At 47.8% G+C, this 24,734-nt stretch overlaps 3 protein-coding genes across 6 annotated transcripts; 1 reads left to right on the top strand and 2 right to left on the bottom strand.

Moving 5' to 3' along the window:
- Positions 1–3,063: 3,063 nt before the first annotated feature.
- Positions 3,064–6,494, bottom strand: LOC140695425 (melanoma-associated antigen 8-like). 4 transcript variants are annotated; one of them, XM_072958140.1, is made up of 4 exons: positions 6,468–6,494; positions 4,626–4,716; positions 4,406–4,474; positions 3,064–4,331 (listed from the first exon to the last, which is right to left on the bottom strand). In XM_072958140.1, the coding sequence occupies exon 4, from the start codon at positions 4,251–4,253 to the stop codon at positions 3,225–3,227; it is 1,029 nt and encodes a 342-aa protein (XP_072814241.1). In that variant the 5' UTR covers positions 4,254–4,331; positions 4,406–4,474; positions 4,626–4,716; positions 6,468–6,494; the 3' UTR covers positions 3,064–3,224. The 4 variants fall into 4 exon arrangements, with proteins under 4 accessions (XP_072814241.1, XP_072814242.1, XP_072814240.1 ...); XM_072958141.1 differs by lacking the exon at positions 6,468–6,494 and adding an exon at positions 6,208–6,287; XM_072958139.1 differs by lacking the exon at positions 6,468–6,494 and adding an exon at positions 5,609–5,753.
- Positions 6,495–10,356: 3,862 nt separating this feature from the next.
- Positions 10,357–13,179, bottom strand: LOC140695437 (melanoma-associated antigen 8-like). Its single transcript, XM_072958162.1, has 4 exons — positions 13,103–13,179; positions 11,934–12,018; positions 11,714–11,782; positions 10,357–11,639 (listed from the first exon to the last, which is right to left on the bottom strand). Exon 4 carries the CDS (start codon positions 11,559–11,561, stop codon positions 10,533–10,535), a length of 1,029 nt encoding a protein of 342 aa, XP_072814263.1. The 5' UTR covers positions 11,562–11,639; positions 11,714–11,782; positions 11,934–12,018; positions 13,103–13,179; the 3' UTR covers positions 10,357–10,532.
- Positions 13,180–15,133: 1,954 nt separating this feature from the next.
- On the top strand, positions 15,134–22,589 carry LOC140695421 (synaptonemal complex protein 3-like). Its single transcript, XM_072958125.1, has 5 exons — positions 15,134–15,713; positions 16,578–16,677; positions 19,099–19,197; positions 20,984–21,088; positions 21,218–22,589. Exons 1-5 carry the CDS (start codon positions 15,583–15,585, stop codon positions 21,269–21,271), a joined length of 489 nt encoding a protein of 162 aa, XP_072814226.1. The 5' UTR covers positions 15,134–15,582; the 3' UTR covers positions 21,272–22,589.
- The last annotated feature ends 2,145 nt before the right edge of the window (positions 22,590–24,734 follow it).

Genomic DNA, 24,734 nt, shown 5'->3' on the forward strand with positions numbered 1-24,734 from the left:
TCTATGGCTTTGGATTCTGACCATCGAGGGGAGCTGACCCATCAGTGTAAGTGTCCAGCAGACAGTTTCCAAGAACACACCCCAGTAAATCCTACCCCAAGTTTGGGGCGGTTTCCAAACCTCTTCAACTATATATGCCAAGACTGAGTACACTGTGAGCCACATTAAACGCCACTCCTCCCTGCAGTTGGAGCATTCTGAGTGTTCTAGCAGCTCAGGCAGGATAAGCAGGTCTCTAAGCATCCCTGAACAAAGTACACCTTCCCTTCTCGCCCAGGAGATGTATCCACGATCCCAGAGGGACTTCTCAGAGCAATCTCCCACCTGACACGTTCCTCTCACCACTAACAAGTGCCGTCTGCACGTCTGCCTGCCGCCAACACCCAGCTTCATTACCATCACCTCCCACAGAAGGAGCCCCGCCCTCCCCCCACCCCAGCTTCCCAAAGCCCTGAACTGCCCTGGCGCTGGGCACTTACACTTGGGTGCTCTCTCCCGGACCCCCACCCCCTCGCCCTATTTTCCTTTGCCCTATGGGACTCAGGAGACATGTCACCAACTTCCCGATGTGACTGCGGCTCCTAGACTATCCTAGGTGTGGGCTGTCCTGCTTTTCCGAGTGTCCCCACTGCTAACACCGAGCCCTCCAGAGAGCAGAGGCTCGGTGTACGTCTGCGGATGAACTGAGATGGTGAGCAGGGATCCTATTGAATCAGGTTGCCTTTCTCCTCCTTTCTTAACTGAGCCAGACAAATCCAGGTTATACACACATAATTATAATTTTATAGACTGACAGAAGAAAAGGGATAAGGAGCCAATAATTAACTATCTTTCACTTTTACTTCTCTCTCTCTTGACCCCACCGAGTTTAGTGCTGATCACTCTCACATTTCCAAGTAAATTTCTATTCCAGTGCGGTGTTATCTACTTTGGCATCGCGAAGTATGATGGAAGCTTTCCCAATTTGTTTTACAAAATAGCAAAACTCAGTCTTGAGCTGCATAAGTACCAATACATGCGTAATCAATATCATTCACAAACTAAGATACTGAAGCTTATTAAATATTATTATTAATATACAGAAATCTGTTGCATCTTATACACTAACAAAGGAGCATCAGAAAGAGAAATTAAGGAAACAATCCCATTTACCATCACATCAAAGAGAATAAAAAAATCTAGTACTAAAGCTAGCTAAGGAGACCAAAGACCTGTACTCCAATAACTACAAGACACTGATGTGAGAAGCTGAAGATGACACCAACAGATGGAAAGATATACCGTGTTCTTGGATTGGAAGAATCAGTGTTGTTGACCATACAACCCAGTGGCCGTACTACCCAAGGCAATCTACAGATTCAAAGCAATCCCTGTCAAAATAACAATGGCATTTTTCTCAGAACAAGAACCAATAACTTAAAAAAGTGTACGGAAAAGGAAAAGAACCCCAATAGCTAAAACAATCTTGAGAATGAAGAACCGAGCGGGAGGAATCATGCTCCCTGACTTTAGACTATACTACAGAGCTGTAGTAATCAAAAGAGTGCGGTACTGGCCCCCAAACAGACACACAGATCAATGGAACAGGATAAAGAGGCGACAAGTAAACCCACACACTTACCGTCAATGAATCTACGACAAAGGAAGCAAGGATATTGAATGGAGAAAAGACAGTCTCTTCAATAAGTGGTTCTGGGAAAACTGGACAGCTACCTGTCAAAGAACGAACTTAGAACATTCTCTAACACCATACACAAAAATAAACACAAGATAGATTAAAGATCTACATTAACTGGATACTATAATACTCCTAGAGGAAAACATAGGCAGAACCCTCTCTGACGTAAATTACAGCAATAACGTTTTCGATCCATCTCCTAAAACAAAGGAAATAAAAGGAAAAATAAACAGCGGGGACCAAATTATACTTAAAAGCTTCTGCACAGCAAAGGAATCCACTGACTAAATAAAAAAAAACAACCTACTGAAGGGGAGAAAATATTTGCAAATGATACAACTGACAAGGGAGCAATAACCACCATATATAAACAGCTCATACAATTCAACATCAAAAAGACAAATGACCCAACTAAAAACGGGCAGAACAACAGAATAGACATCTGTCCAAAGAGGAAATGCAGGTGGCCTGCAGGCACGTGAAAAGATGCTCAGTATAACTAATCATCTGGGAAATGCAAACCAAAACCACAATGAGATATCACCTCATATCTGTCAGAATGGCTACCTTCAAAAAGAACGCGAAGAGCAAATGTCGGCGAAGATGTGGAGAAAAGGGATCCCTCCTACACTGTTGGTGCGGATGTGAATTGGTGTGGCCATTGTGGAAAACAGTATGCCGTTTCTCAGAAAACTAAAAATAGAACCACCAAGTGACCCAGCAATTCCATTCCTGGGTATATATCTCAAAAAAAAAAAAAAAGATACTAATTTGAAAAGATACACGCACCCAATATTCATAGCAGCGTTATCTACAATTGCCAAGATGTGGAAGGAACCTAAATGTCCATCAGCAGATGAATGGATACACACAAACACACACACACACACACACACACACACACACATACGGAATACTAGTCAGCCATAAAAAACAAAATTTTGCCGTTTGCAGCAACATGGATGGACTTGGAGGACATTATGCTAAGTGAAATAAATCAGACAGAGGAAGACAAATACTGTATGATATCAGTTTATACGTGGACTCTAAAAAATACAACAAACTAGTGACTATAACAAAGAAGCAGACTCATAGAGAACAAACTAGTGATTACCAGGGGGGAGGGGGGAGGGGCAATATAGGGGTGAGGGAGCGGGAGGTCCAAACTATTGGGTGGAAGGAAGGTTCACAACCAGGTTCATTGGGTGCACAACAAGGGGTATATAACCAATATTTTCTCAGAACTGTAAATGAAATGTAATCTTTAAAACAACTGTATAATAAAATAAAGTATATTGATATTTATTAAAAGGAATAACATCTGAAGCATCACTAAGGGAAATGAAGATGAATTTCCATCTCATTGTAGAGAACAGGAGCCCAGAGATGCTGTACACCGTGTTCCCCCCCACCGGCCCTGGCCCTCACTACCTAAAAGGCTGACTGCTTGCTCTTCAGACACACAGTGAAGAGTCAGCCTCACTTCCTGCCCGGCGGGAGAAGCTGCCGGACAGGGGCCTAGAAGGAGCCCAGCTGCAAGTCTGCCTCAGGCCCCCTCTTCCTCATCACTCACTCGCTCTTCAGACAGGGATGGGAAAGAACTGGGACCCCTTCTATTGACCCTGAGGAAATGTTCCAGGACTTGCAGCTTGCTGGTCTCCGTGTAGGCCCGGGGACCCCACAGGAACTCGTAGCGAGCGGGATCGCTGTTGGCCACCTGCCGGTACTCCACGTACCCCTCCTGCACCCACACGTTGGTGATGAGTTCCCTGGGCTCCCCGTAGATGAAGTGCTCCCTCCCAGCACACAGCCCCATCTTGCTAAGTGCTCGCCAGACTGCCTCCTCAGGAGCAAAGTCGCCCTCCAGGACAATCACACCCAGAAGTATCACCAGGAGGCCAGTGTTGGGCATGCTCTGCCCGTCGTCCTGCATGCCATCGTAGGTGAGGCCCAGGGTGGGGACCAGGACATACAAGTGCTCCCTGGGGTCCACCTCCTTCACATCCACCCCAAAGACCAGCTGCAGACACTCAGAGGCTTGGCTCAAGACCACAGGGAAGTGGTCCTGGTCATCTCTGAGGACCGCATTCAGCATTTCCTCTTTTGAGGTCGGCTGCTTTGTGCGGTACTTGTGGAGCAGGAAGCCCATCAGTTCAGCCATCATTAAATGTAATGCATCTTGGAGCCGGGACTCGGCATCTGCCGGGTCCTGCCCGGAGCTGGGCCCCTCCTCACCTTGGCTTCTGAGGCCATTGTCTTCCGACTGGCTCCATGGAGGGGCTGCCACGGCTGTGGGGGAGGGGCAGACACCCTGAGGGCTCTGCGTGGGACTGGGTGTCCCAGAATCAGCCGCCTCCTCGCCAGTGCCCAGGAACAGGACTGAGTAGGAAGACGACGAGGAGGAGGAGGAGGGAGACAACGGGGATGTGCCGCCTTCCTCCTCCTCCTCCTCCTCCTCGTCCTCCTCCTCCTCGTCCTCCTCCTCCTCCTCCACCCAAATGTCCTGCTCATCCATGGAATCCTCAGCCTCTCTTGGGTCCTGAAAGTCGGCTTCAGTGTGGTGGAGGTCACGCATCTGAACGGGAGGCACGGTGAGTGGTGTCGGGCAGCTGAGAGGAGCGAGGCCAGGGGTGACAGATGGGGACCCACGGGCCTGGGGAAGAAAGGGAGTGTCAGCGGCCCGGGCTGAGAAACCCACCCTGGGGGGCTCTGACAAAGGCCACTTACAGGTCTCCTCTCCAGGGGTGCCCTCGGCCTCACAGGGGCTCTCCTCCTGGTGGACGGTCGTCTGTGAACCTGACGGGGGAAGTAAGGCAGCTCCTCAGGGTGCAGCCGGCACAGCCCGAGGCTTTGGGGGCGACAGGGGGTGGGTGGAGTGGACGTTGGCGTCGTGGGGTCCCCTCTGTTCCAGGAGCCCCCGGGCACACACTCAGGGCCCACACCTCACCTTCAGTCCTGACACTGCCGGCCTCCTGTGCTCTGTGACCCGAGGACACGTGTCTCAGACCTAGGCCTTCACCTCCCGGTGTCTGGAGCCCCTGGGAGAGAAAGGAGGGGAGACCTGGGGTCTACACTGTGGCACAGCCCTGGACCCGCGTGCTGGCAGCAGGCCTGGGCTCTGGCAGGTTCCCACTCTTCTAGGGTGGGAGGTCCTCTCCGCGCTAACTCAGGGTCCTCACCGTGACTCCAAGCGGGACCTGGGATTCTGCGCTCCAACCACCTGAGGGCCCCATCCTGATAGTAAGTCCCCGGTCTCTCTGAGCCCTGGATGCGGAAGTCAGGACACACCACGTGTGCTCATCCCGCCTGGGGGCCTCCCAGGGCTGACAGCAGGGGCAGGATCGGTTGCGTCCCCTCTGTTCTGGGGTTTCTGGTCCCCTCACTCCTCCCTCAGGGTCCTCCCCTTGACTCCTGGCAGGAGCTGAGATTCCCCCCTCAGCCCACCTGAGGCCCCGCCCGTCATTCCGGGACGCCAGTCCTTCCGAGACCCGCATTTCAGGAACTGCTGCCCGAGGTCCTCCCGCCCCATGGTCTCCCAGGACTGGCTCTGTTCTGGGGTCCAGGGTCCCTGAATGCTAACTCGCGGTCGGCACCTTCACTCCCAGGCGGCCCTGAGATTCTCTCCTCCGCAGACCTGAGGCCCCCGCCCTTTCACTATGTCCCCAGTCTGTCTGAGACTCGGATGCGGAAGTCAGGACAAACCACGTGGGCCTGTCCTCCCCTCGGGCCGCCGGACGGCTGAAAGCAAGGGCGCCTTTCTGTGGGGTGGCCACTTTTCTGGGTTCAGGGGCCCCTCCTTCCTCCTTCAGGGTCCTCACTTTGACTCAGGCGGCATGTAGCCTCCCCTTGGAACCCCCGAGGCCCCGCCCCTCATCCCAGGACCCCAGTCCCTCTGAGGCCCGGATGGCAGGAAATGCCGCCGGTGCTCACCCTGCCCCAAGGCCTCCAAGCCCCAACACTGTCCCGGGGTGCAGGAATCCTCCGTTCTCCCTCGGGGTCCTCACTTTGACTCAGGCGGCATGTAGCCTCCCCTTGGAACCCCCGAAGCCACGCCCCTCATCCCAGGACCCCAGTCCCTCCGAGACCCGGATGGCAGGAAATGCCGCCTGTGCTTGTTCCGACCTGTGGCCTCCCAGGACCGACTGTGTTTTGGGGTCCAGGGTCCTCACTGCTCGCTCACAGTCATCAGCTTCACTCCCAGTGGGACCTTGGATTCTCTCCTCTGCAGATCTGAGGGTCCCCCCACCCCCCATCTCACACTAAGTCCCCGGTCTCTCTGAGACCAGGGTGCCGCAGTCAGGACACGACACGTGGGCCAGTCCTGCCCTCGGGCCTCCGGACAGCTGCTAGCAAGGTTCCCTGTCTGTGGGATGGCCTCTTTTCCGGGTTCCGGGAGCCCTCAGTTCTCCCTCAGGGTCGTCACTTAGGCGTCATGTCGTCTAGCCTCTGGCCACCCGAGGCCCCGCCCCTCACCCCAGGACCCCAGTCCCTCGGAGACCCGGGTGTCAGGAAATGCCGCCGGTGCTCACCCTGCCCCAAGGCCTCCAATGTCCAACACTGTCCCCGGGTGCAGGAATCCTCCGTTGTCCCTCGGGGTCCTCACTTTGACTCAGGCGGCATGCAGCCTCCCCTTGGAACCCCCGAAGCCCCGCCCCTCATCCCAGGACCCCAATCCCTCTGAGGCCCGGATGGCAAGAAATGCCGCCGGTGCTCACCCTGCCCCAAGGCCTCCAAGCCCCAACACTGTCCCGGGGTGCAGGAATCCTCCGTTCTCCCTCGGGGTCCTCACCTTGACTCAGGCGGCATGTGGTCTCCCCTCTGGCCACCCGAGGCCCCGCCCCTCATCCCAGGACCCCAGTCCCTCCGAGACCCGGATGTCAGGAAGTCAGGGCCCCACGAGTGCTCATCACACGCAGGCCCTCCCAGGGCTGACAGCAGGGGCGGGATCTGTTTGGCCACTTCTGTCCTCCGTCAGGGTCCTCAGCTTCAGCCCTGGCGGTTCCTGGGACGCCCCCTTGTTGACCCGAGCCCACACCCTCACACCAAGGCCCTCACTGCCCAGAGACCCCCAGGGGAGTCTGTGGACTCACATCAGGCCACCAAGCCCAGGGCTTCCCAGGACCGTGGACGCCAGGGGCTGAGATGGATTCCCCGGGGGTCCCTCAGCCCTCCCTCTGCTCGCCACCTGGGCTCCAGGCTGGGCCTGGGCCCCTCCCTCTGCCCACCTCAGTTTGCTCCCCTTGGACCCAGGCCCCTCCACAGCCTGGACCCCCGAGAGGGAAGCGGGGGTGGGGGTTGGGGCACTGATCCCCGCCACCCTGCCTGCGGTCTCCCAGGGCTGACAGCGGAACCGACCTGGATTTATCGTGTTCCATTGATCTGTGTCCCTCCACACGGTTCCACCTTGACTCCTGGCAGCGCTGGGCTCCTTCCCTGTGCAGACCTGAAGCCGGCCTCCCTCACCCAGGCCCTCACCTCTCTCACCCCCCAGGGAGGGGGCATCAGCGCCCGTCAGATCCGGACCCCGTGCCCGGGGCTCTCCCAGGGCTGTCGGGGGGGCCGGAGGTGGATTCCCTGTTTGGAATTCAGCCTCGGTGGGTGTTTCCTCCCTGCGATTTCCAGGACCATTCCTCATCTATGGCTTTGGATTCTGACCATCGAGGGGAGCTGACCCATCAGTGTAAGTGTCCAGCAGACAGTTTCCAAGAACACACCCCAGTAAATCCTACCCCAAGTTTGGGGCGGTTTCCAAACCTCTTCAACTATATATGCCAAGACTGAGTACACTGTGAGCCACATTAAACGCCACTCCTCCCTGCAGTTGGAGCATTCTGAGTGTTCTAGCAGCTCAGGCAGGATAAGCAGGTCTCTAAGCATCCCTGAACAAAGTACACCTTCCCTTCTCGCCCAGGAGATGTATCCACGATCCCAGAGGGACTTCTCAGAGCAATCTCCCACCTGACACGTTCCTCTCACCACTAACAAGTGCCGTCTGCACGTCTGCCTGCCGCCAACACCCAGCTTCATTACCATCACCTCCCACAGAAGGAGCCCCGCCCTCCCCCCACCCCAGCTTCCCAAAGCCCTGAACTGCCCTGGCGCTGGGCACTTACACTTGGGTGCTCTCTCCCGGACCCCCACCCCCTCGCCCTATTTTCCTTTGCCCTATGGGACTCAGGAGACATGTCACCAACTTCCCGATGTGACTGCGGCTCCTAGACTATCCTAGGTGTGGGCTGTCCTGCTTTTCCGAGTGTCCCCACTGCTAACACCGAGCCCTCCAGAGAGCAGAGGCTCGGTGTACGTCTGCGGATGAACTGAGATGGTGAGCAGGGATCCTATTGAATCAGGTTGCCTTTCTCCTCCTTTCTTAACTGAGCCAGACAAATCCAGGTTATACACACATAATTATAATTTTATAGACTGACAGAAGAAAAGGGATAAGGAGCCAATAATTAACTATCTTTCACTTTTACTTCTCTCTCTCTTGACCCCACCGAGTTTAGTGCTGATCACTCTCACATTTCCAAGTAAATTTCTATTCCAGTGCGGTGTTATCTACTTTGGCATCGCGAAGTATGATGGAAGCTTTCCCAATTTGTTTTACAAAATAGCAAAACTCAGTCTTGAGCTGCATAAGTACCAATACATGCGTAATCAATATCATTCACAAACTAAGATACTGAAGCTTATTAAATATTATTATTAATATACAGAAATCTGTTGCATCTTATACACTAACAAAGGAGCATCAGAAAGAGAAATTAAGGAAACAATCCCATTTACCATCACATCAAAGAGAATAAAAAAATCTAGTACTAAAGCTAGCTAAGGAGACCAAAGACCTGTACTCCAATAACTACAAGACACTGATGTGAGAAGCTGAAGATGACACCAACAGATGGAAAGATATACCGTGTTCTTGGATTGGAAGAATCAGTGTTGTTGACCATACAACCCAGTGGCCGTACTACCCAAGGCAATCTACAGATTCAAAGCAATCCCTGTCAAAATAACAATGGCATTTTTCTCAGAACAAGAACCAATAACTTAAAAAAGTGTACGGAAAAGGAAAAGAACCCCAATAGCTAAAACAATCTTGAGAATGAAGAACAGAGCGGGAGGAATCATGCTCCCTGACTTTAGACTATACTACAGAGCTGTAGTAATCAAAAGAGTGCGGTACTGGCCCCCAAACAGACACACAGATCAATGGAACAGGATAAAGAGGCGACAAGTAAACCCACACACTTACCGTCAATGAATCTACGACAAAGGAAGCAAGGATATTGAATGGAGAAAAGACAGTCTCTTCAATAAGTGGTTCTGGGAAAACTGGACAGCTACCTGTCAAAGAACGAACTTAGAACATTCTCTAACACCATACACAAAAATAAACACAAGATAGATTAAAGATCTACATTAACTGGATACTATAATACTCCTAGAGGAAAACATAGGCAGAACCCTCTCTGACGTAAATTACAGCAATAACGTTTTCGATCCATCTCCTAAAACAAAGGAAATAAAAGGAAAAATAAACAGCGGGGACCAAATTATACTTAAAAGCTTCTGCACAGCAAAGGAATCCACTGACTAAATAAAAAAAAACAACCTACTGAAGGGGAGAAAATATTTGCAAATGATACAACTGACAAGGGAGCAATAACCACCATATATAAACAGCTCATACAATTCAACATCAAAAAGACAAATGACCCAACTAAAAACGGGCAGAACAACAGAATAGACATCTGTCCAAAGAGGAAATGCAGGTGGCCTGCAGGCACGTGAAAAGATGCTCAGTATAACTAATCATCTGGGAAATGCAAACCAAAACCACAATGAGATATCACCTCATATCTGTCAGAATGGCTACCTTCAAAAAGAACGCGAAGAGCAAATGTCGGCGAAGATGTGGAGAAAAGGGATCCCTCCTACACTGTTGGTGCGGATGTGAATTGGTGTGGCCATTGTGGAAAACAGTATGCCGTTTCTCAGAAAACTAAAAATAGAACCACCAAGTGACCCAGCAATTCCATTCCTGGGTATATATCTCAAAAAAAAAAAAAAAGATACTAATTTGAAAAGATACACGCACCCAATATTCATAGCAGCGTTATCTACAATTGCCAAGATGTGGAAGGAACCTAAATGTCCATCAGCAGATGAATGGATACACACAAACACACACACACACACACACACACACACATACGGAATACTAGTCAGCCATAAAAAACAAAATTTTGCCGTTTGCAGCAACATGGATGGACTTGGAGGACATTATGCTAAGTGAAATAAATCAGACAGAGGAAGACAAATACTGTATGATATCAGTTTATACGTGGACTCTAAAAAATACAACAAACTAGTGACTATAACAAAGAAGCAGACTCATAGAGAACAAACTAGTGATTACCAGGGGGGAGGGGGGAGGGGCAATATAGGGGTGAGGGAGCGGGAGGTCCAAACTATTGGGTGGAAGGAAGGTTCACAACCAGGTTCATTGGGTGCACAACAAGGGGTATATAACCAATATTTTCTCAGAACTGTAAATGAAATGTAATCTTTAAAAAAACTGTATAATAAAATAAAGTATATTGATATTTATTAAAAGGAATAACATCTGAAGCATCACTAAGGGAAATGAAGATGAATTTCCATATCATTGTAGAGAACAGGAGCCCAGAGATGCTGTACACCGTGTTCCCCCCCACCGGCCCTGGCCCTCACTACCTAAAAGGCTGACTGCTTGCTCTTCAGACACACAGTGAAGAGTCAGCCTCACTTCCTGCCCGGCGGGAGAAGCTGCCGGACAGGGGCCTAGAAGGAGCCCAGCTGCAAGTCTGCCTCAGGCCCCCTCTTCCTCATCACTCACTCGCTCTTCAGACAGGGATGGGAAAGAACTGGGACCCCTTCTATTGACCCTGAGGAAATGTTCCAGGACTTGCAGCTTGCTGGTCTCCGTGTAGGCCCGGGGACCCCACAGGAACTCGTAGCGAGCGGGATCGCTGTTGGCCACCTGCCGGTACTCCACGTACCCCTCCTGCACCCACACGTTGGTGATGAGTTCCCTGGGCTCCCCGTAGATGAAGTGCTCCCTCCCAGCACACAGCCCCATCTTGCTAAGTGCTCGCCAGACTGCCTCCTCAGGAGCAAAGTCGCCCTCCAGGACAATCACACCCAGAAGTATCACCAGGAGGCCAGTGTTGGGCATGCTCTGCCCGTCGTCCTGCATGCCATCGTAGGTGAGGCCCAGGGTGGGGACCAGGACATACAAGTGCTCCCTGGGGGCCACCTCCTTCACATCCACCCCAAAGACCAGCTGCAGACACTCAGAGGCTTGGCTCAAGACCACAGGGAAGTGGTCCTGGTCATCTCTGAGGACCGCATTCAGCATTTCCTCTTTTGAGGTCGGCTGCTTTGTGCGGTACTTGTGGAGCAGGAAGCCCATCAGTTCAGCCATCATTAAATGTAATGCATCTTGGAGCCGGGACTCGGCATCTGCCGGGTCCTGCCCGGAGCTGGGCCCCTCCTCACCTTGGCTTCTGAGGCCATTGTCTTCCGACTGGCTCCATGGAGGGGCTGCCACGGCTGTGGGGGAGGGGCAGACACCCTGAGGGCTCTGCGTGGGACTGGGTGTCCCAGAATCAGCCGCCTCCTCGCCAGTGCCCAGGAACAGGACTGAGTAGGAAGACGACGAGGAGGAGGAGGAGGGAGACAACGGGGATGTGCCGCCTTCCTCCTCCTCCTCCTCCTCCTCGTCCTCCTCCTCCTCGTCCTCCTCCTCCTCCTCCACCCAAATGTCCTGCTCATCCATGGAATCCTCAGCCTCTCTTGGGTCCTGAAAGTCGGCTTCAGTGTGGTGGAGGTCACGCATCTGAACGGGAGGCACGGTGAGTGGTGTCGGGCAGCTGAGAGGAGCGAGGCCAGGGGTGACAGATGGGGACCCACGGGCCTGGGGAAGAAAGGGAGTGTCAGCGGCCCGGGCTGAGAAACCCACCCTGGGGGGCTCTGACAAAGGCCACTTACAGGTCTCCTCTCCAGGGGTGCCCTCGGCCTCACAGGGGCTCTCCTCCTGGTGGACGGTCGTCTGTGAACCTGACGGGGGAAGTAAGGCAGCTCCTCAGGGTGCAGCCGGCACAGCCCGAGGCTTTGGGGGCGACAGGGGGTGGGTGGAGTGGACGTTGGCGTCGTGGGGTCCCCTCTGTTCCAGGAGCCCCCGGGCACACACTCAGGGCCCACACCTCACCTTCAGTCCTGACACTGCCGGCCTCCTGTGCTCTGTGACCCGAGGACACGTGTCTCGGGCCTTCACCTCCCGGTGTCTGGAGCCCCTGGGAGAGAAAGGAGGGGAGACCTGGGGTCTACACTGTGGCACAGCCCTGGACCCGCGTGCTGGCAGCAGGCCTGGGCTCTGGCAGGTTCCCACTCTTCTAGGGTGGGAGGTCCTCTCCGCGCTAACTCAGGGTCCTCACCGTGACTCCAAGCGGGACCTGGGATTCTGCGCTCCAACCACCTGAGGGCCCCATCCTGATAGTAAGTCCCCGGTCTCTCTGAGCCCTGGATGCGGAAGTCAGGACACACCACGTGTGCTCATCCCGCCTGGGGGCCTCCCAGGGCTGACAGCAGGGGCAGGATCGGTTGCGTCCCCTCTGTTCTGGGGTTTCTGGTCCCCTCACTCCTCCCTCAGGGTCCTCCCCTTGACTCCTGGCAGGAGCTGAGATTCCCCCCTCAGCCCACCTGAGGCCCCGCCCGTCATTCCGGGACGCCAGTCCTTCCGAGACCCGCATTTCAGGAACTGCTGCCCGAGGTCCTCCCGCCCCATGGTCTCCCAGGACTGGCTCTGTTCTGGGGTCCAGGGTCCCTGAATGCTAACTCGCGGTCGGCACCTTCACTCCCAGGCGGCCCTGAGATTCTCTCCTCCGCAGACCTGAGGCCCCCGCCCTTTCACTATGTCCCCAGTCTGTCTGAGACTCGGATGCGGAAGTCAGGACAAACCACGTGGGCCTGTCCTCCCCTCGGGCCGCCGGACGGCTGAAAGCAAGGGCGCCTTTCTGTGGGGTGGCCACTTTTCTGGGTTCAGGGGCCCCTCCTTCCTCCTTCAGGGTCCTCACTTTGACTCAGGCGGCATGTAGCCTCCCCTTGGAACCCCCGAGGCCCCGCCCCTCATCCCAGGACCCCAGTCCCTCTGAGGCCCGGATGGCAGGAAATGCCGCCGGTGCTCACCCTGCCCCAAGGCCTCCAAGCCCCAACACTGTCCCGGGGTGCAGGAATCCTCCGTTCTCCCTCGGGGTCCTCACTTTGACTCAGGCGGCATGTAGCCTCCCCTTGGAACCCCCGAAGCCACGCCCCTCATCCCAGGACCCCAGTCCCTCCGAGACCCGGATGGCAGGAAATGCCGCCTGTGCTTGTTCCGACCTGTGGCCTCCCAGGACCGACTGTGTTTTGGGGTCCAGGGTCCTCACTGCTCGCTCACAGTCATCAGCTTCACTCCCAGTGGGACCTTGGATTCTCTCCTCTGCAGATCTGAGGGTCCCCCCACCCCCCATCTCACACTAAGTCCCCGGTCTCTCTGAGACCAGGGTGCCGCAGTCAGGACACGACACGTGGGCCAGTCCTGCCCTCGGGCCTCCGGACAGCTGCTAGCAAGGTTCCCTGTCTGTGGGATGGCCTCTTTTCCGGGTTCCGGGAGCCCTCAGTTCTCCCTCAGGGTCGTCACTTAGGCGTCATGTCGTCTAGCCTCTGGCCACCCGAGGCCCCGCCCCTCACCCCAGGACCCCAGTCCCTCGGAGACCCGGGTGTCAGGAAATGCCGCCGGTGCTCACCCTGCCCCAAGGCCTCCAATGTCCAACACTGTCCCCGGGTGCAGGAATCCTCCGTTGTCCCTCGGGGTCCTCACTTTGACTCAGGCGGCATGCAGCCTCCCCTTGGAACCCCCGAAGCCCCGCCCCTCATCCCAGGACCCCAATCCCTCTGAGGCCCGGATGGCAAGAAATGCCGCCGGTGCTCACCCTGCCCCAAGGCCTCCAAGCCCCAACACTGTCCCGGGGTGCAGGAATCCTCCGTTCTCCCTCGGGGTCCTCACCTTGACTCAGGCGGCATGTGGTCTCCCCTCTGGCCACCCGAGGCCCCGCCCCTCATCCCAGGACCCCAGTCCCTCCGAGACCCGGATGTCAGGAAGTCAGGGCCCCACGAGTGCTCATCACACGCAGGCCCTCCCAGGGCTGACAGCAGGGGCGGGATCTGTTTGGCCACTTCTGTCCTCCGTCAGGGTCCTCAGCTTCAGCCCTGGCGGTTCCTGGGACGCCCCCTTGTTGACCCGAGCCCACACCCTCACACCAAGGCCCTCACTGCCCAGAGACCCCCAGGGGAGTCTGTGGACTCACATCAGGCCACCAAGCCCAGGGCTTCCCAGGACCGTGGACGCCAGGGGCTGAGATGGATTCCCCGGGGGTCCCTCAGCCCTCCCTCTGCTCCCCACCTGGGCTCCAGGCTGGGCCTGGGCCCCTCCCTCTGCCCACCTCAGTTTGCTCCCCTTGGACCCAGGCCCCTCCACAGCCTGGACCCCCGAGAGGGAAGCGGGGGTGGGGGTTGGGGCACTGATCCCCGCCACCCTGCCTGCGGTCTCCCAGGGCTGACAGCGGAACCGACCTCGATTTATCGTGTTCCATTGATCTGTGTTCCATTGATCTGTGACCCCGTGCCCGGGGGTCTCCCAGGGCTATCTGGAGGGGCCGGAGGTGGATTCCCGGGGGCCTCAGTCTCCTGTGTCCTCACCTTGACTCCTGACAGGACCTGGGAGCCGCCCTCAGTCCACCGGAGACTTAGCCCCTGAGACCATCTGTAAAATAAAAGACTGTAAAATAAAAAGACTGTAAAATAAGCCTTTCTTGTTATATTTACATTACCTGTGTAGTGGAGAACTAGAGGCAACTTTGCTAGCATGCTGGCGATGTACAATCAGAACCATAAACTTAAAAGTTTTAGATTGTTCTGTCAGATATCAGATACACTAACTGGGTTATAGGGCGAGACTCTTATTAACAAAGGGTCCGAGTCAGGTGTGAGTCCTCTGAATGGATCATTCATACAGGCAAGGTGCTTAAGTGTGAGCTGTCTCATAAATTGATTCTTATTCAAGGTAAACTGGATGTCTAAAATATTTGTGTAATAGTGCAGCCTGTCCCGATCCCTGGAAAGTAACTATTCGTGGTAGAGCCATAGCATACAATCAAATGCTTAGGAAAGCATTTTTAGAAGTATTAAACATTTTACAAATCGCAAAGCTTCTTTTTTAGAATGATATGAGAAAAAGTCCTTTTTTTTTCTCTTTAAAAATGGATATAGAAGATGTTTCTGAATAAATTCCTTTTATTTCCTTAAACTCTCCCTGGTCTTTGACTTTAACTCAGATATACTTAAAATCTTCATTGGCTAACTTTAAAAAATAATTTTCTTGCCTTTCCATTTACTTATTTTTTTCTCTTTTGGACACTTTAAAAACAGAATGATACTGTGTGTTTCATGTATTGCGTTCCAACAGTAATCCATGGATTACTGAATGGATGTCCCTCGCTTTGGAGGATATTTTATAAATGTATTAAAAACTAGCCTTTATAACTGTTTTCTCACAAGAAAACGGAAGACTGTCTTTGAGATCCTTTTTACACATTTTGGAAAATAGTAACTTTTGTTTCTTTGCTCTTTTTCCATGACACATTTTTTTAAAGACATGCAGTTATAAAAATTTGAATTGAGGTACTAGTAACTGAAAGATTTCACAGAAAGAAAGGAAGGGAAAAAAATCTTGATTTTTGACATGATGCCTTTTTTTAAAATGCTAATTGTCTTTCCAGCACTGCTGAATCAGCATTAAGTGTTAAGAACTGCATTTATATATGTTTAATATAGGTGACATTAAAAAGGTTCTTCATGCAAAGAGAAAAAGATTCTTAATGAATACCAATGCTTCTGTCAAAACCATTAAGCAGAAAATTGAGCATGTTTGGAAAAGCCAGGAAGAACAAAGGTAACAAACATTGTTGGTTATTAGAGCCAGAACCTGTGTGTCATTTCTTACTTCCTGTGAGTACAGATCAATTAAAATAATACTGTTTATACTGTTATCCCCTGTGTATTGGAGTCTCTGTTGGAAAATATATGTGGCTTGATTTTTATCTAAGCAAATAATTCCTTTAGTCTTATAACCTCATAAATTAATTGAAAGGAGAGGTTATTACTAGAGGTCAACCAAGACAACTATTTTTCTCCTTTCAAATTGTAATTGAGTCTTCTTAGTATTTAAGAAAAATTTGCTTTCCTTCTTGGAGTATGCTAGCTAAATAAAAGACAAATGTCTTGGGATAGTTAGCTGTATTCACTTATGTAGAAAAGGTGAATCTTATATTTAAATAATTTTAAACTTTACCTTTATTGGGTTCACCATTCTTTTGTACAAAATCTTTATTGTGGCAGGGTGGGGGGAAATTGAAATACTCCCGTTTGGAAAGCTTGTAAGTGGATATGATATCCTCATTTGAGTCTACTTACCATGTCACAACCAGTATGTTATTCAGTAAGAGAAAATGGAAAAAAAAACCCTTATAGATAAAGTGCATTTTTGGGGAAAATTTGTAGTGCAATAAATCTTCCTTAGTTTTCCAGCGCTAAGGCGTATGAGATAGCATCCATCTTAGATAGTTCAGGACAAATACTCAAGGAATGAGAGTAAAACATCCATTTTATTTTGCTGTTTCCCATCTGAAGATTTGAGCTGTGATTGCCCCCTTCTCCCTTTATAGTATAATTTATGAGAAATCAATTTTGTTTTGAATGTGTTTACTTTTTGCTTAGCGATATGAAGTATGACATTGCTCATTATTATGTTTTACAGGCAGAAGCTTTATCGCGAATATTCTCAGCAGTTTTTGACTTTGTTTCTGGAGTGGGACATGGGTGTGCAGAAAACCAAAGAAGAAGAGGAAAAACTAGCTGTTAGTATCAGGCTTCACTTCATAATTAATGTACTGTAACCAAGTCTCAAGTCATAGTGGAGAGCCTGGCCATGTCTTAGACCCATAGACCTGAGCCAGGGCCCCGTTCCCATTGCTGGCTATGTGGTTGGGCCCCGATCAGAGAAAATCAGAGAAGTACAGGCACACACGACACTCACAGAAGCCCCTAGTTTTACTCCGTCTCTTGGTTGGAATTCTTGCAGGTCCAAGTGACAGAAATTTGCCAGAGTACAGAAGAAGAATTTCCTGGTTTATCCAAAGAAGTCGAGGGGAGTTTAGCTCCAGATATAGCTGGATGGGCTGGGGAAAGGTTGTTCCAGCAGTGTCATCTGGGCTCTGTCTCCATCTCCCTAGTAGGCTTTCTCCATGGGATCTGCAAGAATGTGTCTTGTAATCCTAAATTCGCTATCTGTGTAGTAAACCCCCAGTGGGCTGAGACAGTCTTTCTCAGTAGCGTGGCGGGAAATTCCTCCGGAAGACTCTTACTCATCTAGTTTGGATCATTTGCTTATTCCTGAACCAGTCACTGCAGTCAGGGCATGGTTTACTCTCAACGGGCTGACTTGTATCACATTTGGGGGTAAGGATGGTGGAGGAGATGTTTGCCTTTTGAGGGCACAGGAGAAGACCTGGAATTGTTTCCTGACAGCGGGTCAGTGTGTGGACTAGGGAAATAGCATTGCCGAACAGCATTACAGTCCAACTTAGATGAGTGCCATAGTGATCACGAATTTAAAGTGAGACTTGTCTGCATGGTTGTGGCTGAGCAGCTGGAGAATTGGATTTTCCAGGGTTAGGATGAGCCAGGCATGTGGACAGAGTGAAAAGGGGGCAAGGTATAAATGCAAGGGTATAGGTATAGTGAGTGACCATGGCTCTAGCTGGGGAGGAGGAAACTGAGGACAGGGGGTGGAGAGAGGGGGCAGTGAAAAGTACTCAGTGCAGATGTCAGGTCCTGATAAGAGTACTGAGCTGTGGTACAAAAGAGAGTGAGCTACAAACATAGGGAGGTAGAGGTTGCATGTTGGGAAAAGTGGGGAAACAGTGTAGTACAGTGGTCAGGACCCTGGGCTCTGGAACCCGTGATGTTTGGGGTCCAATTCTGATTCGTCCAGTTACTGGCTGTGGAGCCATGGGCAGATTATGTATCTCTGTGTCTCAGTGTCCTCGCCTATGGAGGGGACATAATAAGGCTACCTACATCATAGGTTTGTTTTGAGGTAGATGAGTTCCTATGTGATAATTTTTCTTAAAATCTTCCAGAGCAGGACCTGACATATAGTTCCTACATGAGTTTGCTGTTTTTCGTATTATATAGATATTGCAGTTGTTGGGGGTGACAGGATCAAGGGAAAGAACATGTAAGTGAATGGCTAAACTAGGAGAGAGGACAAAATTGTTTTCGGAGATTAGGTCAAAGAACTCACAGAGTTTTGCATTATGGAAAGGTTCATCTGCGGAAACAGACTCACAGACGTAGGAAACAAACTTATGGTTACAGCGGGGGCGGGGGGGAAGGGGTGGGAAGGGATAAATTGGGAGTTCAAGATTTGCAGATACTAACTGCTATATTTAAAATGGATAAACAACAAGTTTCTACTGTATAGCACAGGGAGCTATATTCAGTATCTTGTAGTAGCCTATAATGAAAAAGAATAGGGAAAGGAACGTATGTATGTAACTGTATGACTGAAACATTATGCTGTACACCAGAAATTGACACAACACTGTAAGCTAACTGTCCTTCAATTAAAGAAAAAACAACAACAACAACAAAGAAAGAAAGATGAGAAGGCAAAAAACAAAAAAAGAGAAAGGTTTATCTTGTGCGGGTATTGATTGAATGACCAAGAATTATTACATGTTTGAATATTGTTAGGAAAGAATTTTTCTTAATTCTTAAATAGGGATAATTGCATAATTTAATTTATTTTTGGTAAGGAGGTGGTTGTAAGGGCCATCTGTGGATTTTGAAACTACCAAGAATTAAGACGCATGTTTTGAACATGGGTAAGAAAGGAAATTTCCTGTGTACAGCATTGTACTCGTACTCCTGGATACGCTACAGCATGCTCACCACCAAAACCAGTTTCCATCCGTCAGCATATAGTTGATCCCCTTTAATGTTATAAGACAATTTTACCACAATAAAGAGTAAATTTAAACAGGAAAGAAAGAAGGAAAGATCCTTCTAAATGACTGATGGATAGTATTATTACATGTGTTTGTATAGTGGTGGTAAACACAAATGTCTAAGCTTTGTTGTAAAAGTTAGCACAGAAAATGTTTAAAAATACCGACTTAAAGAATAATCCTTTTAACTTAGTGTAGAATTATGTTTTGCTAAATATTGAATTAACCACATTTTATCCCAACTTGTTTTTCTTTTTTCACTTGTAGAACTTGTTTCGTGAGCAACAAAAGATTTTTCAACAAGCTAGAATTGTTCAGAGCCAGAGACTGAAAAAAATTAAAAATGTGTATGGCCAGCTCTTAAAGGTCTGTTGTATTGGGTTAACCCAATTCATCCTTATAGAGCATAATGTCTACTTTGAAGTAGAAGTTAGATTGTTTCATAATTTATGGGAACAATACCTTGGTTATACGTTTTAAATTCTTAGCCATTTTCCATTTGGATTTATTGTCCCTGGTTTACCATGAATGCTAAATTTATTTTTAGGATTTGTTAATAGTTTTGTGATATTATTTAAAATAGGAAATGGTAAATTAAGAATATTGCCTAGAAATAGACATATTGTGATTAAAATCGATACTTTAATCATAATTTTGTATTCAACAGTCAGTTTTTTTTTCTTTTTTTCTTTTTTGGAGATCAGGGATAACTGTATCATGGAAAGTAGGAAGTCTGCGATTAGGTTCTCATGTCTTCTACTTCTGTTTGCTTCACTGGTTTATGTAAGATAGGAGGTAGCAATTGTGATTATTGAATATCTCTTTTATTTTCGAATATATTATATGAGTGTTTTATGGCATATTTGCTTTTAGAATGACTCCAGTGGCTAAAAATGGCTTTATATGCGGGTGTATAGTCATAAGCGGTGGCCTGGATGCATAACAGTGTGAAAAAGCCAGAGGAGGGCAAAAAGTTTGTGAACTGAGGATCACCTACTGTCCCCTTCTCACATGAGCAGACTGTCTTCCCGACATCGTCCTCTGCTTCATACAGAGGAACTTATGTACTTATTTGTACTTATTTAGGAGGCAGTGGAATCCCGGATATGCCCCTTCTTTTTCTTTTTTTTTTTTTTTTGATGGGATGTTCCATTTACTCATCTCGCTCAAATACATTTTCCCTCCTGAAAACCAGTCATTAGCTTCCCAGTTTAAATCCTTAGATAGTCAGCGTGTCCCCCATAACAAGACTCCTCTCTTTGTAGTTCCATACTTACATTCTTTCTTTCCTCCCACCCCTCCAGAGTGGTTGCTTTCTCTGCACTAAGTCACCATTACCTCCTGGCTTTGCTTATGCTCCTGCCCTAGATTACGTTTAATTCCCTCTTTCCGTTACCTAGTGAAATCTTGTTCTTTCGTCAGTTAAATCAGAATCAATCAGATTTTCCACTGCATGGCCACGGCAAGATGTGCTTCCTTAATTGTTGTAATGGTTTTGTGTTATTTTTTATTCGCATGTTTTTAATTATCACTGGAATGAGGAAGAGATCCTGTATTCGTTTTTCAATTCCTCCACAGCACTTAACAGAGTACTTTTCATATATGATGCACCAGATCCCTATTTGTTGAATGAACAGTAAAGATTTAGAACATGGGTGTGTTTTTTGTAACTTAATGAGATCATATTACAGATCATTTTTTCTTTCCAATGGAACCATGTTACGTTGATTATTAGCCAGTATGAGTGCATTGTTACCTCGTGTTTAGAAAGCTTATGAGAGAGTTTTTTAATTATGGCATTTCATGATATGCAAATGGCAGTCTCCTCCTCCCCCTCCCCCTCCCCCTCCTTCTTTTCTTTTCTCCACCTTGAAATGTTAAATGTTCATTGACCCATCGTTTGAGCAAAGCGTACTACTGTCGTACCTTGTACCTCTACGATACTAATAATATTTGACACAAATACGACATCTGAAAGATTTCTCAAGTGGGTATTTTGATCTTCATGTATTTGTTATAATGTTTTTACTTGGAATAAACAATGAGTATCCTTTGAGTATTAGGACTTGTTACTTTTGAAATTTAATGGTACATGTTTAGAACGTGAGATGAAAAGTGGTGCTTCATCACTGAACTAGGCTTTTTGTTTTAGAGTATGGAGGAGTTAGAGAAGGATCATGAACATCTTCTTACTGATGAGCAAAGCAAAATTAGACAAGAAATGGCCAAGCTGCAAAACAAAATTTTGCTGGAAGCTGTAAGTAGTGTATACTTGATATTAAGGACTATGGAGGGATGTGAGCATTCGGGTGTTTTGTTTGCCAAAGTATACGTCACAGTTACCTAAATAACATGCAAGTGTTTAATATTTCCTTTCCTGAAACAGCAGCAGCAAGAGCTGGCAATGGTTCGGAAGTCTCTTCAATCCCTGTTATTCTGATGACTTTGAAGGAAGAATTTGAACCTAAAGTTAGTTATATGATACAAGTGTAACATTAGCTACATCAAACCACGTTGCCGTGGCTTAAAGTTTTCTAGTTGAAGTCAGCACATCTTGTTTATCATTTGCTTGTTAAGTGAGTGTAAGCATCCTTTTCTGTTAACCACCAAATGGATCCCTACGCAGTTATGTGGGTGGCAGCAATTCCACAGGTACATGTATCCAGCTTTCAACCCTGTGGTAGCAGTGGAGTTGTTTTCTCCCTAACACCGTCAAGTAACTTTTAGGTTTTGGCCCCAGCAATTCTGTTATCAACCCCAAAAGATAGAAAGCACAAGTGCAGAATGTTACGGTGTTCTTCCTTAAGGAAAAAGAAAAATGAAGGCTAGAAAATCTATTTTATCTGTGCCCGCCCCCACCATGTCTTTACTCAGTGGTTTACAGAGCCAATTCCAGGGGGGAAATGATTTGAAAGGAAAATCTACTCTATTGCCTTATAGAAATTATTAAAGGCATCTGAGATTCTGTTTTTGAATAAAGTGGACTGCTAAAAATCTTTAAGAGAGCAGACCTAGATATGTAAGTGTCCGTGCTGAGACATGGGTTTGTGAATGTGTCATTTCCACAAAGACATCACAATGTCATTTACTTGGCGTTGGTCCACTATTAAATGACACCTGCCCTGAGCATGGATCAAAAGTCTTTCATTAACCTGTCTTAAAGATGCATTACCTAGAGTGCTTTGTGTTCAAGGTTAATATGTGGAACACTGGTTTTGTTTTCATCTAAAAACTTGAATAATTAGTTATTGTACCTTTCCTCATGTAACGGGCATTTTAGAAAAATCTATGACAATGTTCAAAATCTTCATTTGGGAACATTTGATTTAATGAATATGGAATTGTTTCAGAATATATTTGGAATAAGTCAGTTAACTGTATTCTTATTCTGAGTTACTGAAATTGTTTTCAATGTGTTATTTTATTTTAAAGCTACTTGGAGGAGAGGAGTGAATGTCTCTCTCTCTCTCTCTCTTTTTTTTTATGTGTTTTTAATGTACTTAGTGATTGAACGGCTGACGCTTATTTTATTCTGTCACCACTTCAAAGGGGTAAACGTGTACTTGAAGTAACTTGTGGCTGGTAGTTGAAAAACAAGATTTTTCTTTTTTGATAACCATTTTGTTAGGAGACAAATTTTCTTAAATGTGTACTGTGTTTATGTTAATGTTTTATCTTTTAATGGTAATGTTTAACAACATCCACTTTTTTGTAACAATAAAGTTTAAATTCAGAATATCAAAGAACAGGCCCCCTAAGTCAAGTGCAAGATTCATTTTTCTCCTGAGCTGGTCAGATGCATTTTCACTAAATACAGATCACTGAAAGTCCCATGTAACCCTTTAAAACTCTAATTGGTAGAGTATAGCTCCTATTGCCTTTTGTTCCACAGTAGCTAAACACCTTCTTTGAACAATGACTAATATCAGGGAAGTCATTTCTTCTAATATCGTTTGACTTGACAGTTGTAGTATTATAAGCCATTCACTCATGCAGTGTCACGACCTCACATTTCAGTTTGTAGCAGTCAAAGAAGGCATCACGCTCAATAGGGCTAACATCCGTCCTGTCCTGAATGCTTATGTAATCCATCAGCAGCGAAACCCTGAGTGTCTGATGAGGATTTCTAAGAGACACAGAGATTGCTCTTCTGACTACAGTGGTTCCCTTTCTTATCCTCAGGGTTGAAAATTTTCTTGGTCATGTTTCTAATTAATGTACAGATTATCGTACTTTCACTCTGATCATACCTAAATGTGTGAACCTAAATGTTGACGGTTACTGGGGGCTTTATAACTGAGGGAGATGCAACAGAATGCGGGACTTTTGTTTCACATTCACGTATGACCCCACTTGATGGTATTGTGGCCTCCTGCCAAGGGGGAGTTCCCTCACACATAGGTTCCCCTAATGCTTCTCCTCTTCTCCGTGGGCTACTAGTCAGTCACTAAGTTTGTGAACCTGATCAGGTGCTTGATGACATGGTATCTTGAAGACATTAAGGTGAAGGTGTCTTGAAGTTCGAGGGCAGAAAGCACTAAATATGTCATGGAACAAATGGTGCAAAAAGACAATATAAAAAGTATGATTGCCTGTCTTTCCCAAAGCAACAGCTTTTCCCCCAAATCAAACATTAACCTACATTTTTTTTGGCTGAAAATACTACATTTTAGAGCACTTTCCTGTATTTCATATTTGAACCTCGTTGGAGCTGTATGAAATACGCAGGGCATTTCACAATCACAGAAGCCAAGTTACAAGAGGTAAAAGTGCTAGGCTGAAATGCTAATGCTTGAAAGTCATGGAAACCCGAGTGGAAATTTTGTGGCTTCATTTTAGTGAAGAAAATTAGGTTAAGCGACTTATTGCAGGTCACACAACAGGTATGTGGGGCCAGAATTTGATTCTACCAAACAGCCTGATTCCAGAGCCTGTGTGTTTAACTATCACTCTTCAAGCAGAATCCACACTGACTAATAAAGGGGATTGAAAACTGGAGAACTATTAAGTGGCAAATATGTAACAGCGTAAGTAAAACCATAACTACTTTAGCCCAATCAAACAAACTCTTGTTCCACATACATATTTTTCTTTAAATTTTCTCTTCACAGACAGTAAAATATCCTTGTCGTTAAATTGTATTACCTAATGGCCCAAAGAAAGGAATTCTAGCCACAAAACTCCTCTTATATCCATTGCCGAATGGTTTGCTAGTAAATACAGTGTGAATGTAATAACCTTACTTAGCATGTACGCTTTATACCTGTCCCTCAACTTGTCCTTGTTCACATCGGTATTCTAATCACTGGAAGTTGGTATTGGATAGCACACACTCTGTAGAATGGCCACTTATTTTTCGGAATTGGATTCTGTGAATGTTGTGCTCAGTGACTTCTCACAAATAATATAGCTGGATACACTACCTTAACTACTCAAATGTAGAAATCTCAGCCCCAATGGGGAAGCACTAAGTAGAGACTCGGTCACTAAAGTCAGACACAAAAAACAGATGCCCGGTATCTCATTCCTGTTTAACCTTGTGGTGTAATTAGACAAGAGAGAGGAAACACACACACAATATTAGAAAGGCAGTATAAATTGAAAAAAACAACACTGTGAAAAATGGGAGATATTAGTAGAGTAACAGGCAATAAAACTAGCCTACAGAAATCAGATGTTCTCATATATAGAAGAATAACCAGCTAGAAAATAAGAGGGAAGATTCCATTGACACTGGCACAAATAAAATACCTAGGTAAAACAGTTAACAACAACAACAACAACAACAAAAATAGCCAAAATATAAATAAGGACTACTCGAAATCATTCGGAAAGACACAGGAATAGACTTGAACAGATGGAAAGACATGCTACACTCTTGGATCGGAAGACTCGATGTTATA

Source organism: Vicugna pacos, unplaced genomic scaffold (genome assembly GCF_048564905.1).
Source record: "Vicugna pacos unplaced genomic scaffold, VicPac4 scaffold_204, whole genome shotgun sequence".
NCBI classification, from domain to species: domain Eukaryota; kingdom Metazoa; phylum Chordata; class Mammalia; order Artiodactyla; family Camelidae; genus Vicugna; species Vicugna pacos.

What these genes read in the sequence shown, in the direction of transcription:
- LOC140695425 (XM_072958140.1), bottom strand. Translation starts at nt 4,253, where the DNA reads ATGCGTGACCTCCACCACACTGAAGCCGACTTTCAGGACCCAAGAGAG.
- LOC140695437 (XM_072958162.1), bottom strand. Translation starts at nt 11,561, where the DNA reads ATGCGTGACCTCCACCACACTGAAGCCGACTTTCAGGACCCAAGAGAG.
- LOC140695421 (XM_072958125.1), top strand. Translation starts at nt 15,583, where the DNA reads ATGTTTAATATAGGTGACATTAAAAAGGTTCTTCATGCAAAGAGAAAA. An exon ending in AAGAAGAGGAAAAACTAGCT is followed by an intron (nt 16,678 to 19,098) that starts GTTAGTATCAGG and finishes TTTCACTTGTAG; the next exon opens with AACTTGTTTCGTGAGCAACA. An exon ending in ACAAAATTTTGCTGGAAGCT is followed by an intron (nt 21,089 to 21,217) that starts GTAAGTAGTGTA and finishes TTCCTGAAACAG; the next exon opens with CAGCAGCAAGAGCTGGCAAT.